Source organism: Mustela lutreola, chromosome 8 (assembly GCF_030435805.1).
Source record: "Mustela lutreola isolate mMusLut2 chromosome 8, mMusLut2.pri, whole genome shotgun sequence".
NCBI lineage: Eukaryota > Metazoa > Chordata > Mammalia > Carnivora > Mustelidae > Mustela > Mustela lutreola.
The window spans coordinates 60,953,957-60,971,437 of NC_081297.1; the positions used below are offsets into that span (position 1 = coordinate 60,953,957).

The 17,481-nt window shown below is 46.9% G+C and overlaps 1 protein-coding gene across 1 annotated transcript in view; it reads right to left on the reverse strand.

Annotated features, from left to right (window-relative positions):
* Positions 1 to 1,892: 1,892 nt before the first annotated feature.
* The window catches only part of NCKAP1L (NCK associated protein 1 like), a 38,979-nt gene continuing 23,390 nt past the window's right edge, over positions 1,893 to 17,481 (reverse strand). Inside the window, exons 23-31 of the mRNA XM_059185077.1 lie at positions 14,221 to 14,318; positions 14,006 to 14,099; positions 13,767 to 13,849; positions 13,414 to 13,494; positions 10,766 to 10,859; positions 9,776 to 9,892; positions 9,283 to 9,392; positions 6,991 to 7,080; positions 1,893 to 3,306 (exon numbers count right to left, since the gene is read on the reverse strand). Of these exons, the coding sequence (XP_059041060.1) occupies positions 3,175 to 3,306; positions 6,991 to 7,080; positions 9,283 to 9,392; positions 9,776 to 9,892; positions 10,766 to 10,859; positions 13,414 to 13,494; positions 13,767 to 13,849; positions 14,006 to 14,099; positions 14,221 to 14,318 (899 nt within the window). The 3' untranslated portion in view covers positions 1,893 to 3,174. The remainder of the gene's footprint in view (positions 3,307 to 6,990; positions 7,081 to 9,282; positions 9,393 to 9,775; positions 9,893 to 10,765; positions 10,860 to 13,413; positions 13,495 to 13,766; positions 13,850 to 14,005; positions 14,100 to 14,220; positions 14,319 to 17,481) is intronic.

Genomic DNA, 17,481 nt, shown 5'->3' on the forward strand with positions numbered 1-17,481 from the left:
CACCTGGGACAAGATGGTCTGGTTTGTTCCCTTTAGTTTCCTTACAACTTCCACATCTGGGGGATTTTTTTGTAAACCTGATTCCGTAGACCACTACCTAGCTCTCCCTGCCTAGCCCTGCCTGTCCCTTACTCAGTAAAGCCACCATGCCCTCACCTTCTGTTTGCTCATTTTAGAGTCTCTGGATTCTAACGACCAAGTCTTCCCAGATGAAGAGGCAGTCTGGTCAGGTAGAAAATGTCTAGGATTGAGATCAGGCTTCAGTCCCGGTTCTCGATGTACTGCTAAACATGTGACCTTCATTAAATCATTAAATATCTCTGAATCTATTTACTGGCCTAAAATAGGGAAGCCTTCCCCAGCTATCTTGCAGAACTGTCATAAAGGATGCGAGAGCACTTTGAAAAAGTATACATAACAGAAATGTGTGTGTGATTATATATTTGTAAAAAGATATCAGGTCCAATGACAACATCTTAGAAAAGGAGAACAGATTTCTACTGCCAAGAGTTAGGGAAGGGGAAGAGGAAGTGATTGTAATAAAGCAACATGAGGGATCCTTGTGGATCTTGACCGTGTTGGTGACAGATGCACAAACCTACATGGGAAAAGCTGTACAGGGATGCCTGGGTGGCTAAGCCAGTTAAGCATCTGTTTTCGGCTTGGGTCATGATCTCCAGGTCCTGGGATCGAACCCCACAATCAAGTCCCATATCCCCCACACATTGGTGTCCCTGCTCTACCTCTCTCTCCCTCTCTGTCCCTCTCACTCTGTGCTCTCGCTCTCACTCATTCTCTCTCAAATAAATAAATAAAATCTTTTTAAAAAGAGAAGAAAAAAAGAAAAAGCTGTACAGAACTAAATACATACACACAGAGGAATGAGTATAAGTAAAGCTGGGAAAATCTGGATTAGTTCATGAATTGTATCAAAGTCAATATCCTGTTTATGATAGTATACTATAGTTATCCAAGAGGTTAACTACGGGAGAAAGTGGTAAATGTACATAAGATCTCTCTGTGTTCTTTTTCTTTTCTTTTCTTTTTACGTTGAAGTATGGTTGATAACACAGTGTTTCTGTGTTATTTATTACAAGTGCCTGTGGGTTAGCCACCTCAATTTAAAAAAATAAATGTTTTGAAGTAAGCTTTATGCCCAACGTGGGGCTTGAACTCACAACCTTGAGATCAAGAGTCACAGGCACTATCCACTGAGCCAGCCAGATACCCCCTCTCAATAAAAATTTTAATTAAAAAAAAAAGTATCTGGGGCACCTGGGTGGCTCAGTGGGTTAAAGCGCCTTGGGCTCAGGTCATGGTCTTGGGGTCCTGGGATGGAGCCCCGCATCGCATCGGGCTCTCTGCTCAGCGGGGAGCCTGCTTCCTCCTCTCTCTCTGCCTGCCTCTCTGCCTTCTTGTGATCTCTATCTGTCAAATAAATAAATAAAAATCTTAAAAAAAAAAAAAAAAAAGGATCATGTCTACCCTCTAGCCCCTGCAGAAACTTATGCTATCCCCTGGGAGGCTCCTCTCAAGTAGCTTTTCACGTGCATGGAACAGAGGTCTCCATTTCCTCAAGAACAAGATCCCAGAAGAGAGGGGAGGGTCTAAGAGGAGTCATTCAGATGCTTCTGAGCCTTTCCTTGCTCATCAACTTTGCCCTCAGTCTCAAAAGGCCTGACCCTGAATCACTCCTTTAGAACATAACAGCCCTTCCATAGCAAAGAAGGCCAACCAGCTGATGTCATGAAGCTGGATGCTCTGTTGCTTCTATCCTAAAGAGCAGACAATCGTTGCTAAGAAAAGCTTGTGTATCAGTTATGAGTCCCAAGTTAAAAAAGTATTGACTGAGCCTGGGTCTTGAGAAATAAAGATCAAACATGCATACAAAGTCCCAAAACAGCTATCAAATGGCTTTAATGAACCCCAGATGGTTTTGCTAAAAACCAACAATTGCTTCCTTTTTTATCATGCAAATATGGACATGACCCTAATTAATCAGCTAGTTAATTATATTTGCACACTTCAACAACTCTCAACCTGTGACACAAGATCTGTTGCTCCAGTCCTCCCTGGCCATGGGTGCACCAAAATGATGGATGGGGCCACTGTTTCCTGCCATGGAGTTAACTAAATCAGCTTTAGTGCTATCTTGAACGCCCCAGGCATTGTGACACTTGAAATTCTAATTAGTGCAGAAAAGGCCCAAGTTGAAACAGCTTGTACTCCCTCAAGTATACCCACTTTCAGGGCCCTATAATCTAATGAGGTCTATGAAGTTTAAGATCTAGAAGAGAAATCCCTGCCTGGAGCAACAGCTGTACCCAGGATGACAAGGGGATTTGGGTTAAATTAGTGGCTCCAGATAGGAGGGAGAGTACCCCCAAATGATCTGGGAGGGAGACCCACATGACTCTGATCCAATTAGCTGTCATGTGACCTCATATCAGCTAGACTGACCCTCTGCTCTGGGTTGTAGTGAGGGCAAAGAAAAAGCAGGCGGGGTTCCAGCAAAACAGATGGAAGAACTTACTGGTTCCCCACAAGGTGTGGGAGAGCAGGTGAGGGGGACTGGGGCCAGTGATAACCTCTCACTGCCCATGGAGGCAGTAGAGCTGGGGGCAGAGGACAAGACCTACGACTCCTGAGAGAGCCCCACAAAGGAAAAAGGGAGTTCCTTTGCTGCTGCTTTGCAGTAGGAGCAATCTGAATGTTTGCTGAACACATTTGGAAAAGGAAGAGAGGAGATAATCGTCCTAATGAATGTGCAGGAGACAATAGCAGCTCCAGTGGGAGGATTATAAGCTCATTATGGTTTAATATGATGATTGATCATCTCTGCCCGCCAGCATTAGCCTAGAATCATGATGAAGGTCGAGAGACCCATGCCAGTCAGAGCTCAAGTGCTAGTCACAAGAGAAAACATACTTGCGTGTCACTCGTGCTTTTCATGGTAAAAATTCACACACGTGGTCCCCAATTCCCTCACTTTTCCAATAAACTGTCCTTCACCCCCACCCCCAACTCCACCCCCAGCCAGCCTGACCCATTTCTCTATGATTTCTCAGCCCTGGACTATTCCTCCATATGTTTGTTCATCAGCTCTGACTCCTGAGCCCATCTCTTGAGAAAACAGCTGTAGTTTCATGGGTCTAGGTAGGTCCAAAGGGTCCTTCAGTGGGTACTGGCTGCCACTCGGTTCAGGTGGAAGGCCCGGGATACTTCCCGGTAGGCATTTCGAAGCAGGACATAAGGGAAACAGGACTCCAACATGTCCAGGGTCAGGAAGGAGGACTCCTCCACTACCTGGAAAAGAACAGGTCAAGAGATGAGAACCACAGCTAGCATATAACTCTGTGATACCCTGTTCCTTCACTCAGTTCCCTAGGCCCTTGGAGGCCCTTAGAGTTATGAGTGAACAACGTTCCAAATCACCCCCTTCTTCCCACACTTGGTTTAGCTTTAGGAAAGCAATGTGGCCTCTTCGGCTTCATTATAATGGTCCCTGGGCCCCTTATCAGGGTTATATGAAGGACTCAGGAGCAGAAGGAAGGAAAGAATCACTTCTCTGCTGGCAGAAAGACTCCCATTCTCTCCCATTCTGGATGCCAAACCAAATGTGGCGGGCAGCATGGAAGCAAGTAAGGTTGGATTAAAGTGCTAATAACAAAGCTTTGCAGAGAAGGAAACAATCACCATGGCAGGCCAAGAAAGAAGGGCCTGGAATCCACATGGGTCCTCTTGTGCTGGGTCTCAGTATCCTCCCTCCCTCAGTACAGTGCTTGGGGAGCAGTAAGGATGCTGCATAAAGGAGCAGGCATGATTAATTAGTTTAATTAGAAGCCTGTGTGCTGTGGTAATCCCAGCAGCCCCCACAGCCAAGCAGAAAGATAGCTCGAGATGCCTGGATAAGACTGAGGGTAGCAGTGGAGGGCAGGGGGCGTATTAGCAAAGAGCCCCACAACCTAGCATTGTGCTAGAGGGTCCCATCCTTGAGGAAGGAACAGGGCGTGGTGCTTCCCTCAGTGCCCTCCTCATCCGCGCAGTTGTGGGACTAAAAAACACACACTGGAGAGAAGTGTCCCATATCCTCTGGCAATTCACACAGATGGGCCCTCCCCAAAATGTCTGGTGTTTCAAATCCTGAAAATTCACTCAAGAAAGAGAATTAACCTTATGGACTCTAACATGGTTGTCTCTCTTTCAAGTTTTAAAATGTCGGAGATTCTGTTATTCTCAAATACAGGCACACACGATACACACATCAGCCTCAGAGGAACAGGCACTGCAGGCTGAAGGAAAATTCTGCCAGGATGGGTAGCTCGGATCTTAGGCTGGTTAACAGAGGAATTTCTGGCCAGGCAAGACTTTCAAACCTTAAGCCAGGAGAGAAATATGGTCTCTTTTCTGGGATATGACCCTCAGGTACAAGGAAATGAGTGATAGCTTCAAGAAGGATCCACAGGCCCAAGACTTCCTAGTGTTTGCTCCATTAAGCACGGAAAATCACAAGGCTCCTAACTGGAGGAAATTCAAGGCAGTGGAAACAGCCCTACAGCAAAGGCTGAGCAACTTAGGTTCTCGGCCCAAATCTGCCCACAGATTTTGGGGGAGACCTTGAATGTCGTCTTTCCTTCCCTCTCCTCAGTTCCTTCACCTATCAGTTGTAAGGACTGGACTAACAGCCAGGATCTGATCTCATCCTGACATCTAGGATTCCACAATTCTCAGAGAATCATCTCCTCTCCCGATGTAACCATGCCAAAAAGTAGCCGGCTGCCCGGGGGGCACGGCACTGCCCAGGCTTCACAGCCAAGACAGAAAGACCCCAGAGAGAGAAGGGCCTGGCCAGGAGCTGGTACTACATGAGTCGCCTCTTAACTCAGAATACAGTTCCTTCTCCTGTATTTCTGTAAGAAAATATTTGCATTTAAATTGCTTTACAGCAGCTAGTCCCCTGGTCTCTCCCTTTCACAGAAAGTGCCTGGTCCTACCTCTGTCCCAGCTACTCTGCAGCCTCACCATGATGCAACCAGGGGCAGAAACCTTCCCACATGGGAGGGTGGAGGAGAGCAACAAAGCAGGAGGAGGCAGGCCTGAGCTGCAACACAGAATCACCACCTCCAACCTTACAGAGGTGAAAACTGCCCAAGGATAGGAAGGAGCACAACTAGATCATCCAGAAACTAAAACAAGCAGCAGAGAGAGAGGACTAACATTCATTGAGCATCTATTACGTCCTAGGCACTTTCACATATATTTTCTTATGAATCCTAACCACTTCGTCAAAAGGATTATTGCCCACTTTGATGGATAAAAAACCAGAGTCTTAGGAAAGTTAATTAGCTTGCCCAAGGCCATGCTGCTCCAAAGACTGTGCCCTTTCTAGCATACTCCTGGCATTTGGCCTCATCTGTCTCTACTGAGCTCTCTCCCCTCACCGCACACCCCCACACAGCCCTCACATCCGTTCTCCTCTTGTTTCCATCATAATCCTTAGTCAGTCCAATCGAGGCCTTTCTCCAGCTGTGTCTAGCTAAGACACAGCTCCTACTTGATTCCTGTGCACTTATAGGAGACCCACAGGGAGGCCCAGGCTTGCCTGCGCCTAACATCTGTGGGCCTGGCAGAGAGTGCAAAAGGAAGCCTACGTAGCATGGGACTAAATAAATCAAACAAACTAGTTTGTTCTTTTTCTTCACAATCTCCCTTTATAATTTCATGAAAGGCCAGGTTTGAATTCAGAATTCTTAGGACTCCTCAGAGTTCTCCGAGAACAAGGTGGAGTGGACCAGCCCGGTTTGCGGGGCGTTTGTGGACACATTCGGAAATTCCCATCTGTGCCTCTGAACTCCAGCCATAGGTCCCTTGGCACTAGGGGTACAGGCACCAGTAGCACTGCCTGCCTTGGCAGGATGGACTCGGGGAAGAAACTCGGCACCAACTCTGCGTAAGCCCTGCAGATAGGCTGCAGCCACTTAGTGGAGAATTCCGAGGTCCTAGAAATCTTTAGCGTGGACTTCCGGGTGGAGCACTGGCTTCAGATGGGCATAGCCTGTCCCCGCAGGCCGGAAGGCCTCTGAAACACAAGGGCGGGAGTCCTCCTGACTGTATCTTAGTGCCTCACGAACCTAGAGACTCAGACTTTTAGAGCGAAAGAGTGAGTAAGCGTGTTGAAGAGGAAAACAGGGTCATGAGGAAAAGATTTTTTTAAGTTAACTGAGTCAGAGTTCCCAGAACTTTCTGCCAAAGTAGCGAGAAGCCCACAGCTTGGGAGGAAAGAGATAGGAGCTGCCTGATTCACGGCCCACCTGGCTCTCTGTCTTGCAGCTCTTCATTGAAAATTCCTTCCCTCTTCTGAGCCCCCATCTCCCCCCCCCCATTCAGCTCTGTGTTATTCAGCACCCTCTCTCCACAGTACTTTTTTTTTTTTTTTTAAGATTTTAATTTATTTATTTATTTGACAGAGAGAGATCACAAGTAGGCAGAGAGATAGAGAGGAGGAAGCAGGTTCCCTGCTGAGCAGAGAGCCCGATGCGGGACTCGATCCCAGGACCCTGGGATCATGACCTGAGCCGAAGGCAGAGGTTTTAACCCACTGAGCCACCCAGGCGCCCCTCCACAGTACTTTTTAAGGACAAGACATGCAGCAGTAGGGAGTGGTCAAGTAAAATCAAACACGAAGTGAACCAATGAGGGACACAGCTGCCCCAGCAGGACAGACTTGAGAAAAAAGGGCCCAGTCAGCCAGCGGCCAGGAAGGCCCTGTGCTACAGAGGAAGTCATCAAAGACTCTACCTTGGGAGTATAGGACAAGTCTGGAATGTTAACCAGAATGTGAGGCCTAGACCCAGAGAGTCAGGTAGATTTCAGTTCTGAGTTCGTGCTTTTGAGTGATGACAATGGCAGAGACCCAGAAACCCTCAAAAGGGGTCCCCCGTCTGGCCTTTGCTCTCTTTGTTCCCAGACCAACTTAAACCAGATACATACCAAGCGCATGAGCAGAGAAATGGATTCCCGATTTCGTGTTTTAAGCTTGTCAGTCTCCTGGCCAAGCTGCAAGAGGCTGACAGAGGCCACCTGTAGGGGAAGAATTTGTAAGAAAGCAGATTTTTATGGAGGTCAGAGTAGGATAGCCTCAGGCTACAGGAAGTTAAGAAAAGATCAAGGAGGGGAGTTAAGAAGTGCTGGGATGTTCCTGGAGACTCCCAGTGGAAAAGGAGCAAACCCCTTGACTTGAGAGCCACACATGGCCTGTAAACCAGGCAGGGCAGACAGCAGCAGGCTGCTGGGGGAGAGATGGAAAGGGCTGAGCACAGAACCTAGAACAAAGGCAGGAGCTTAATCTCTTTTCCTAGGCAGCCTTCAGACAGCAGTGTCACCAAGCTGTTTACAGCTGACTCCCCACAGGACTAGAGACAGGGCTGGGCCTCTGATTCAGATGCAGAGCTCTTCGAATTCTCCTCCTGTCAACTCCCAAGTGGCTGTTCCCCTCCCATTCACCTCCAGGCCCCCAACAGATCAAATAAGGAGGAGGAAGAGACATGATTAACTGTACCCCAGGCCCAGGTTACTCTCATTTTGCAAACAAACAGGGCAAATGGGAAAAAGGAGAAGCAGGTCCCTTCTCACACCATCTTAGAGATCTGCTGTGAATATTCTTCATATCTAAGAGGCTCAGAACCCATTCAGATTGGCTGGCTGACCCCATTTAAATGGAGACCCTCTAACTCAGCTTCCAGCATAATGGTATGATTCCGGAGAGAATATGATCTAGTGTGTTTGCTCCTAAAAGGAGACAAAGGAGCCCCTAGTTCTTAAGTCAGTCCCATGCCTTACAAAGGAGTAAGCTCCCCATTCTGAGAATGCTCAAGCTGGCAGTGGGTAATGGACCATGTATCAAAAGTATATGGATGGAATTCCTCCATGGAGAACTAGGATGGAAAACTCCAGGGCCTCTTTCAACAATGGAAAGAGATTACTTATTCTGTGTTTTTCCAGAGGCAAAACTAAGATCAATGGTGATAGCTACAGGGAGTCAAACTTTGGCTAAAAATGTTTTCTAAAACAATTTTTTTCTTGAATAAATTGGATGTGACCTGCTGTAGAATCAGCTGCCTGGTTAAAAGCTCCAGTCCTAGAAATGGAGACCAGGGATTCTCAAAGTGAGATCCCAGGATGAACAGTATCAGCATCCCCTGGGAACTTGGAAATGCAAATTTTCCAGCCCCACCTCAAGTCTACTGAATCAGAAATTCAGTAGTAATTCTTATTTATGCTCCAATTTGAGAATGTGGAAAAAATTTGAATTTTCTGTCAAGATTAGAGTTAGAAAGGGCCTTAAAGGCTCTAAAACTCAGCATCTCCAACTTGATCGTGCAGCTGATCTCTGGGAGACTTTATTAAAAACAGAGGCCTGGGGCACCTGGGTGGCTCAGTCGGTTAAGCCTCCGACTCTTCATCTTGGCTCAGGATCATGAGCTCGGGTCACGAATTTATTAATAAAAGTAAACAATTATCTATTTTTATTTAAAAATCAATTTATTAATTTTTTAAAAAACAGAGGCCTGGACTCCTTACCCTGGGATATTCTAATTCAGTACATCTGGCATAAGGATCAGGAATCTCTATTTCAACAAGCTCCCTGGGATAGTCTAAGGCACCCCAACGTAGTGAATCATAGATTCAGTTTAACCTCCCTATTTAATAAATGGGCAAAATGAGATCCCAAAAGTTTGGTTCCTCAGAGGTCACACGCATCTTAGTGGCAGATCCGGAACTAGAACTCAGATTCGCTGGCTCAGTCCAATGCTCTTTCCAAGTAGTCCGGCAGAGGCTGAAACACCAGCTCTCAGGGGATTTATTTATTTATTTTTTTTTTTTAAAGATTTTATTTATTTATTTGACAGAGAGAGATCACAAGTAGGCAGAGAGGCAGGCAGAGAGAGAGAGAGGAGGAAGCAGGCTCCCTGCCGAGCAGAGAGCCCGATGCTGGACTCGATCCCGGGACGAGAGATCATGACCTGAGCCGAAGGCAGCGGCTCAACCCACTGAGCCACCCAGGTGCCCCAGCTCTCAGGGGATTTAGAAGAAACTCCTGCCTTTCACCGAGTGGCCACTCACTCACTGAATGAATTAGGGGAGAGGTTATACTCCAAGACCCGCTCAACAAGGGCTATCTATGGACTGAAGTCACACCAGTTCCCACTGGACTTTGCAATCTTCCATTTCATCCCCAAAGACTTTAGAACCTCCCATGCCTTATAGCCTAGGGCCACTCACCACCAGAAACTCCTTGAGGTGAGTTTCAATGTTCTTGTTGTAGAGTGTGAAGAGGGCAGCAGACACCTGGATGATGGCTTTGGTCAAGCAGTGAATATTGTTGTTGTAACCTAGGTTATGATTGACAGGAGAGAGAAACAAAAGGGAATACAGTGAGTTGCCCCAGGTTGAGCCCAGCTGGTCGTCTCTCTGTTTTCCAGGCTAGGCCACCCCTGTTTGACACCAAAAGCACTAGGAGGAGTGTGGGGAATGATATACCTAAGAAATATGAGAACATGGTTAGGATATTCGGAGAAAGATATTCCTAAAAATTTCCACTGGAATTGAATTTTACGGATAGTTCATTCTCATGTATTTCTTGAAACAGAACTTTTTAAACCCGAGTCAGAAGCCTGGATTCTCCAGGTAAATGTCTCCATCTCATCTCCCTACCCCAGGAGACTGACCTAAGTAGTACTGATTGCTCAAACTACTCAGAGTAGTCCTTACTTACCATCCGTCTCAATACTGTAGAAGGAAGAGGGGTCAGTGGCCAGGAGTGGGAGGGAAACTGCAAGAAAGATCAAGAGCAGGCAGGCCACCTTATATTCTTCCTCAGGGGATGAAGTATCTGGTAAGATGGAAAAAAGAAAAGAGAGAAGTAAGGTCAGCAAACAGGAGTTATCTTCTACAGAGACCCTACTCACAGAACTGTGGGGGTCACATAAGGAAACATCTATGAAACACTTTCAAAAGCACTCCAGGCAAGTCATTGCTGAAGGGGACAGGATTAGCCCCCCACTTGTCATGAGGGGCCCAATCCTAGAGGCCTCCTCTGGTGACCGGAGCAGAGCTCTTAGCGAAGGGCTCTGCAGACAAGTGGTCAGAGTTCACTGTCAGCTGCCAGATGGAATGGAGGGAGAGGCAGAAAGGAGAGGAAAGAGGCTCATGAAACCAAGAGAGAAGGGCTAGTCTAGCAGTTTGGAAAGGGCTTAATGCCAGCCCCTTGGTTTCATCCCATTCTGAGTGCGCGTAAGAAATGTGAAATGTCAGAGACAATGGGAGTCCAGGGGAAGAAGTGAGTAGGGTCAGGGTGATTCTGTGGGAAGGGAGGGTACCAGATCACTCTGGGGAACCTAGATGTATACCACACAGCTCAGCCTGAAATCTTATGTGACTGCGGATGGCTTTCTCATGGTTTCATTTGAATTAACCTGATTTCCCCTACTAGATTATAAGTTCCTCTGAGGCCTTGTCAAGCATCAAAGAGACCCTCATTTAATATTTTTTAGTCAACTGACAGGTCCATTGGTTGGAACCTGGCTAGGGGTCTAAATTGCCTAAGTATTTTCTGGGGGTTAGGGACTACATTTTCAGTCTTTCTTTAGCTCCCAGCTTATGGGCTCAGAATTCACAATCCTAAATAAAGGCTTCTTTGACATTGACATTTGCCCACCTAGAAATACAGCCCAAGCCCTCCCTTGCCCAATTCCCCCAATTTTACCAGCTTTCAGATTGGCGATAGCAGCCACCAGGGCTGGGTCAATGTCACAGCCCACTCCTGCAGCAGAAGCCAGCTCAAAGACACTCAGGGTCACCTAGTAGAGAAGAAAACAACATTCTGGACAGGGAAGGAGAGAAATGTTTGACAGAAGCTAGAGGGAGCTGGGGATTCCTGGATCACAGATCCTAGACTTCTGGTGTGCTATCATTTTATCTAGGTATTCCTTTCATGGCTTTCCATAACCTACAGGGGAAAGGTACAAATGCTTTTGTTCAGCATTGAGATACCCCATAGTACCCATCAACTTGCTATTTTTCCCTCAGGTGCTTCCTACAATCCACCTGGCCCGGGTTACCGATGCACTGTCTTCAAACTACACCTCACTTCCTGACTTCCAGACTTTGGTTCATGTGCGTCCCTCTTCCACAGTGTCCCTTCCTGTCCTCTACTTATAGCCTGGTGACACCCGTCCTTTGAGGCTTAACTCAAATCTCATAGGGTCTGTGAAGCCCTCCTCGAACACCTCAGCCCAAACCCATCTCTCCCCCCTTTAGTAACACCACTGGCTTAGCGTGGCTCACACACGCTGGTGTGAGCAGTTAGTTTTTCAGACGGGAGCGAAGACCTATGGCTCATCTCACCACCTAGAAAACAGTCCTTTAAAACCTCATGGCCGGGGCGCCTGGATGGCTCAGTGGGTTAAAGCCTCTGCCTTCAGCTCAGGTCATGATTCTAGGGTCCTGGGATCGAGCCCCACATCGGGCTCTCTGCTCAGCAGGGAGCCTGCTTCCCTCTCTCTCTCTCTCTGCCTGCCTTTCTGCCTACTTGTGATCTGTATTTGTCAAATAAATAAATAAAATCTTAAAAAAAACAAAAACAAAAAACCTCATGGCCTCCGAGGGGAGAAAAAGGCCTTGGAGTGAGAAGCTCTGGGTTCAAATCCCAGGGGGACCACTTTATAAATGTGTGACCTTGACTAAAACTTACTTCACCTCTTTGAGCCTCAATTTTCTCATCTGTAAAACTGGGTTGATAATCCCTCACAGAGTTGTTGTAGAGATTAAACTAGACCACTTGTATAAAACATCTACCCTACATACTCAGAGTCACTAATAGATCAATAAACCTTATTCCTTTCCTCCATCTACACATAGAAGGCAAAGCTTTGCCACGTTCCACACTGCCCTTTATTTTAAATTCCCTTTAGCTAAATGACCGTGCTCATGGTAACCGTGGCTGGGGAGATCAGGGATCTGATCCACAACCTGTGTGATGTTCTGAGAAAGAAAGGGATGACTGAAGGGGCTACTGTTTTCTCTTTCCCTAATCTTCACATTCCTCTCAGGCATAACAGAATCTCTGATGGACAGGCCACCATCCCCCCCCCTTCTCTGCTCCAACCTGCTTATTTTCACAAGCAGGCAGAGCCTAAAACTCAGTGCTGCCCAGGAGATACGGGTAGACAAGCTCTTGACAGTCTAGATCATTCGTTCCCAGCATCGGCAGCTGCCAGAAAGCCAGGTTCATCATGAAAGAACGGTCAGAAGGGGCAGCCATTCAAACCCACACGGCTCCCATGACTGCTTCACCCTTAACATCGGGCAGAGAGAGGGGGAGATTTCACAAATTTTTTTATCTCAACGTAAGGAAGTTTTTCCCCAATACCTAATTTTTTTTAAAGATTTTATTTCTTTATTTGACAGAGAGACTGAGAGAGAGCACAAGCAGGCAGAGCAGATGGGAGAGGGAGAGGGAAAAGCAGGCCCTCCACTGAGCAGGGAGCCCAATGTGGGGCTCAATCCCAGGACCCTGGGGTCATGACCAGAGCCAAAGGCAGTCACTTAACCGACTGAGCCACCTAGGCACCCCTCTCAATATCTAATTTTAATTTTTTCTGCTAACCAGTTCTCTCTTAATCATAGGCCTCTCTCTCTCTGTTAAAGGAATCAGTTGTAAGAGAAGTGACCTGTTCTATGCCTTTGAATGCTCTTGTTCCCAGCCTTTGGCTATATATCCTACCTAAGAGACTTGTTTGTTTGAGGTGATTCAAAAGACAAAAAGATGCAGCTGACATGTGGGAGGTGCAGAAAAATGGTTGTTTACTCAGTGTGCCTGCAGAAGCCCTTCCTTCTTACATTTCTGTAGTAAATGGGGGCCTGAGCCAGGTGACCCTGATGTAGAGGAACCAAAAGTTTTAGAGCAAAGAAAAAGGAAGGGCCAGGAAAAAAGGCAACTCTGAGGGCAGGCAGGGTGGGTGGGGGTGGAAGCAATAAATCTTTTTACAAAGAAGTACCTAAGCTCCTGACTGAAGAGGGTATCTAATTTGCACACTTTAGGGGGAAACCTACAGATACTATCCTAGATCTTAGCTTTCCCCAGCAATGTTTCCCCACCTCCCACAGGTCAGCCAGGCTTCCACATTTCACCAACCCCTCATGTGTCCCCAGCTCTGGCCTCTCTCTCTAAGAATATTGTCTGACCAGTGCTCCTCACTCCACAAAATCTCTTCCAGTGCTTTCATATTCAAATGCTGCCTCGTCTCCCTACAGTATTCCTCAGAGCTGCCCCATGCCCTTACAAAAGACCTGGCTACATCCTTTTCAACAACAAAATCTCCTAAGTGGATCCTACCTCGCACTGTCCCGTACCTTGATGTCTGTGTCTGGAGTGACAAACTCCTTCAGGCACTCAATGGGACCCATAAGAAATGGGCAGTGGGATGAGAACACCTGGAAGAGAAAGAAGATAAATGAGTCCCCAGCACAGGGCCCATACCTTCAGAGATAGATGGAAACGAACAAAAAAAGGGCCGAGACTTAGGCGAGGACCCCACCAGCCTCCCACACTGTCCCTTTCAGTCTGCCCCTAGGTTTCTGCACTCGTTTATCCCCAGAGATCTTCTAGGACCTCTACCAAATTAAGTTCCTCCTTTCTCCTCAATGCTCACCATACGTTTCCACGACTTGTCATACCAACCCCTCCCTCAGAGGTCCCAGCTCACCTCCCGAAGTCCCTCTTGGGCCATGGCCCTAAAAGTGAGGATAACTCCAATGATGGTCATGCGCTTCAGCACGTTATCAGCCCCTGAGGAGAATGGAGAGCATTGGAAACGTAGAACTTAGAAGAACAATGATAGCTTTGCTTCTGTGGACCCAGCCCAGCCCCCAGATCTCCTCCCCAGACCCCTGTCATCTAGCAATGCCATTCCACAGTTCCTTCTCCCATCAGAAAGGTGCTCACCTGTCAGCTGGGGCAGCAAAGAAGCCATCAAATCAGTCTTGCTGAAGTTGGATCTGATCTGAACAAGTACATCCATGTTTTCCACCACCAGCTTCTGCAGCCAGGACACAGGGACATTAAGCAGGGAAAGATGAAACCGTGGTATCTCTTCCCACCCACCACCCACCTCCATCTCCTACTCCTATCCCTTGCCCCAGGCCTGGCTTCCAGAGTACCTTCAGTTCCACAATCTGAGAGGTCACATGCCACATCAGGTTTTCACTCAGGAACTTCATGCCATAGGGGCCCAGGAGTTCAGCCAAGGCCCGCATCTCTGCAAGAGAGTTATAGAGGTCCAGGAGGGGGGCTTTAGGGGGCACTGGGATGTGGACAACACAGGTAGAGAGTATTCTGAACATTGACAATGACTTTCATCCAGGAAAGGAAGTGGGAAGTTGGGGAGCAAAAGTGGCCTGAAGTCCTGCGAAATTATTCTGGTGACAGGTCTGGTCTGCCTGTGAGATGAATCAGCTTCTCCCCTCTGGTACTCACACAAAGATTTACCACAAGTGATATTTACTTTATATTCTTCCAGAAATCTACACTTTTCCAAGTCCCTTCCTGTGGTACCTGGGTTGCTCTTGCTGGGCTAGCTGTACTAACTTTATGAGTTGTACGACCTTAAACAAGTCACTGATCCTATCTGAGCCTCAGTTTACTTCTCTGTAAAATGAAGAAGTTAGTATTTGCCCTGAATATTTCACAGAGTTGATATGAGAGTAAATAAGATACCATTATAAAAACCTTAGAAACTTATAGATAGGGTGCCTGGGTGGCTCAGTGGGTTAAGCCGCTGCCATTGGCTCAGGTCATAATCTCAGGGTCCTGGGATCAAGTCCCACATTGGGCTCTCCACTCAGTGGGGAGCCTGCTTCCTCCTCTCTCTCTGCCTGCCTCTCTGCCTACTTGTGATCTCTCTCTCTGTCAAATAAATAAATAAATAAAATCTTTAAAAAAAAAAGAAACATAGATATTTATGATTAAAGGATTGTCATTATGATAATTATTGACAGCCCTCTGAAGTATATGACACATCCTTCTGGTTTAACAGACATGGGAGAGTTAATTAAGTGCTTGTCCAAGGTCACTTATCCAGGTTAAGGGCTGGTACCTGAAACCTACTGTGATGTCCTACTGCCCCTTACTGTAGATACCACAACTGGTTCCTTATCTAAGGTCTGGGGTCTTCGATGTTCCCCACCTCTGCTTCCCTCACTGTCCAGATTTTTCTATCCTTGAGCTACCTTTTCTTTTTTGTAATCAACACACATCCCCAGAATCCCAGTTGTTTTTTCCTCTGAATCCCTCCTCCTCTAGTCTGCCCAGATGCGTTATCTATCCCTACCCACCCTGTCTCTGGCTGTTTGTGAATTAAATGAAACCTGGCTGGGGAAATCCCCTGTTAGAAACACTAGAGGGGGGACGCCTGAGTGGCTCAGTTGGTTAAGCAGCTGCCTTCGGCTCAGGTCATGATCCCGGCGTCCTGGGATCGAGTCCCATATCGGGCTCCTTGCTCGGCAGGGAGCCTGCTTCTCCCTCTGCCTCTGCCTGCCATTCTGTCTGCCTGTGCTTGCTCTCTCCCCCCTCTCTCTCTGATAAATAAATAAAATCTTTAAAAAAAAAAAAAAAAAAGAAACACTAGAGGGGCACCTGGGTGGCTCAATGGGTTAAGCCTCTGCCTTCGGCTCAGGTCATGATCTCAGGGTCCTGGGATTGAGCCCCGCATTGGGCTTTCTGCTCAACAGAGAACCTACTTCCCCCTCTCTCCCTGTTTGTCTCTCTGCCTACCTGTGATTTCTCTGTCTCTGTCAAGTAAATAAATAAAATCTTAAAAAAAAGAAAGAAAGAAACACTAGAGACAAATCCAAATAGGAAGGAGCTCGTGGATGATCTTTGGCCGTGGGCCATCCCAGGAGAGAAAACCATAAGAGACCAAAAGTAACCTCAAGAGACCAGTAGCAGAAAATTGAGTTTAATATAGTTATTAAGAGGTCATAGGGGAAGACATCAAGGCTCATCCTCTAGTCCTTGAAGTCAGGCCCAGTTGATCTTGGGGTCTACCAAGGACAGAGGAAGTGGAACTGGTGAGAGCCCTATCTGGATGAAATACTACCCATAGGCCTCTCCTATTTACAGTAGGAAGAACTGAGTTGAGAACTAGAAAAAACACTTCCTACCTGGTCAACTTGCTAATGCTAAAATGGCTGGCAGAGAGGAAGAGGATCAGAACTGCCTGCTCTAGAGAGAAGACACACCCATCCCCCAGCTCAGATCCACCAGTGTTCCTTACTCTAGTCTTCTCAACTCCAGGCTTGCAACCCTGGGGCATCCTTCTCTTTCCATCTATCTATTTTTACAGTAGCATTGCCCCATCACCATGGTAACTCAGGGAAATTGGGGTGGGGGTGGTAGAAGGGGGAACCAGCCTTACCTCCTGCTGCTCATCAGTTGTCAGCAAGACCTAAAGCTGATTTTAGATGCTGCCTACAGTTTGTGGGTGGAGTTGATGAGAGGGGACATCTGAAACCTCCAACGGGCAAAGAGTAGGGTCTGCTTACTGATGGAGTCCGACTGAGGGTAAGAAGGGGATGGAGTTGGACAACAGAGCTGTGTGCTCTTCCATAACACCTCCCCTCAACCAAGGAAGGGAAGAATGGAGAAGGCAGGATCATGGAAAGATCCCCCACATGCCCCAGACAACATGCAGGATCCATGATTTATACGGAGGTAAGAGGAAGGTGGAAGCAGTACAATAGTTCATCAATCAGTCAGTAAAACAAATCCATTGAAAGGATCTATATGGCTGCCAACCCTCTTTAAAAAAGAGAACTCATTCAGTCCACAATCTTTTCCCACTGGCCTTGAGACACCAAAGCACATCTACACGTTGGGAGGCAGTACTAAATATAACTAAGCACCCAGGTTCTAGAACTTGACTGCCTCAAGTTGAAATCCCAGTTCTACCATTTATGAATGGGTGACTTTAAGCAAGCTCCTTCAGCTCTCTGGGTCTCTGTGTCCTCGTCTGTAAAATGATGGTATTGAGAGTACCTATCTCAAAGCCATTGTGAGGATTAAAGGAACTAATACATGTGAACCGTTCAGAACTTAGCCCACAATGAACATAGCCCACAGTGAACATCATCTGTTATTTTATCATCATTGTTACACATTAGCAATCCAAGCTCTAGCTAAGTAAGGCCCTAAAATTTATCCCTAAGATAGAAGATGCCATGACATCAGAACTCTATTTAATAATTCCAAATATCAGAATGTCCGCCTTACATTCAACCTTTACACCTCATTATATGCCCCACTCTTTATTCTGTGTAGAAATGGAAAATATTCACCACCCTTCTAAAAATAAACCCTTTCACTGACTTGAGTGGCCTTGTCTAGCTCCTACATCTCCTCCCATTTTCCCTCTCCACCTGCCA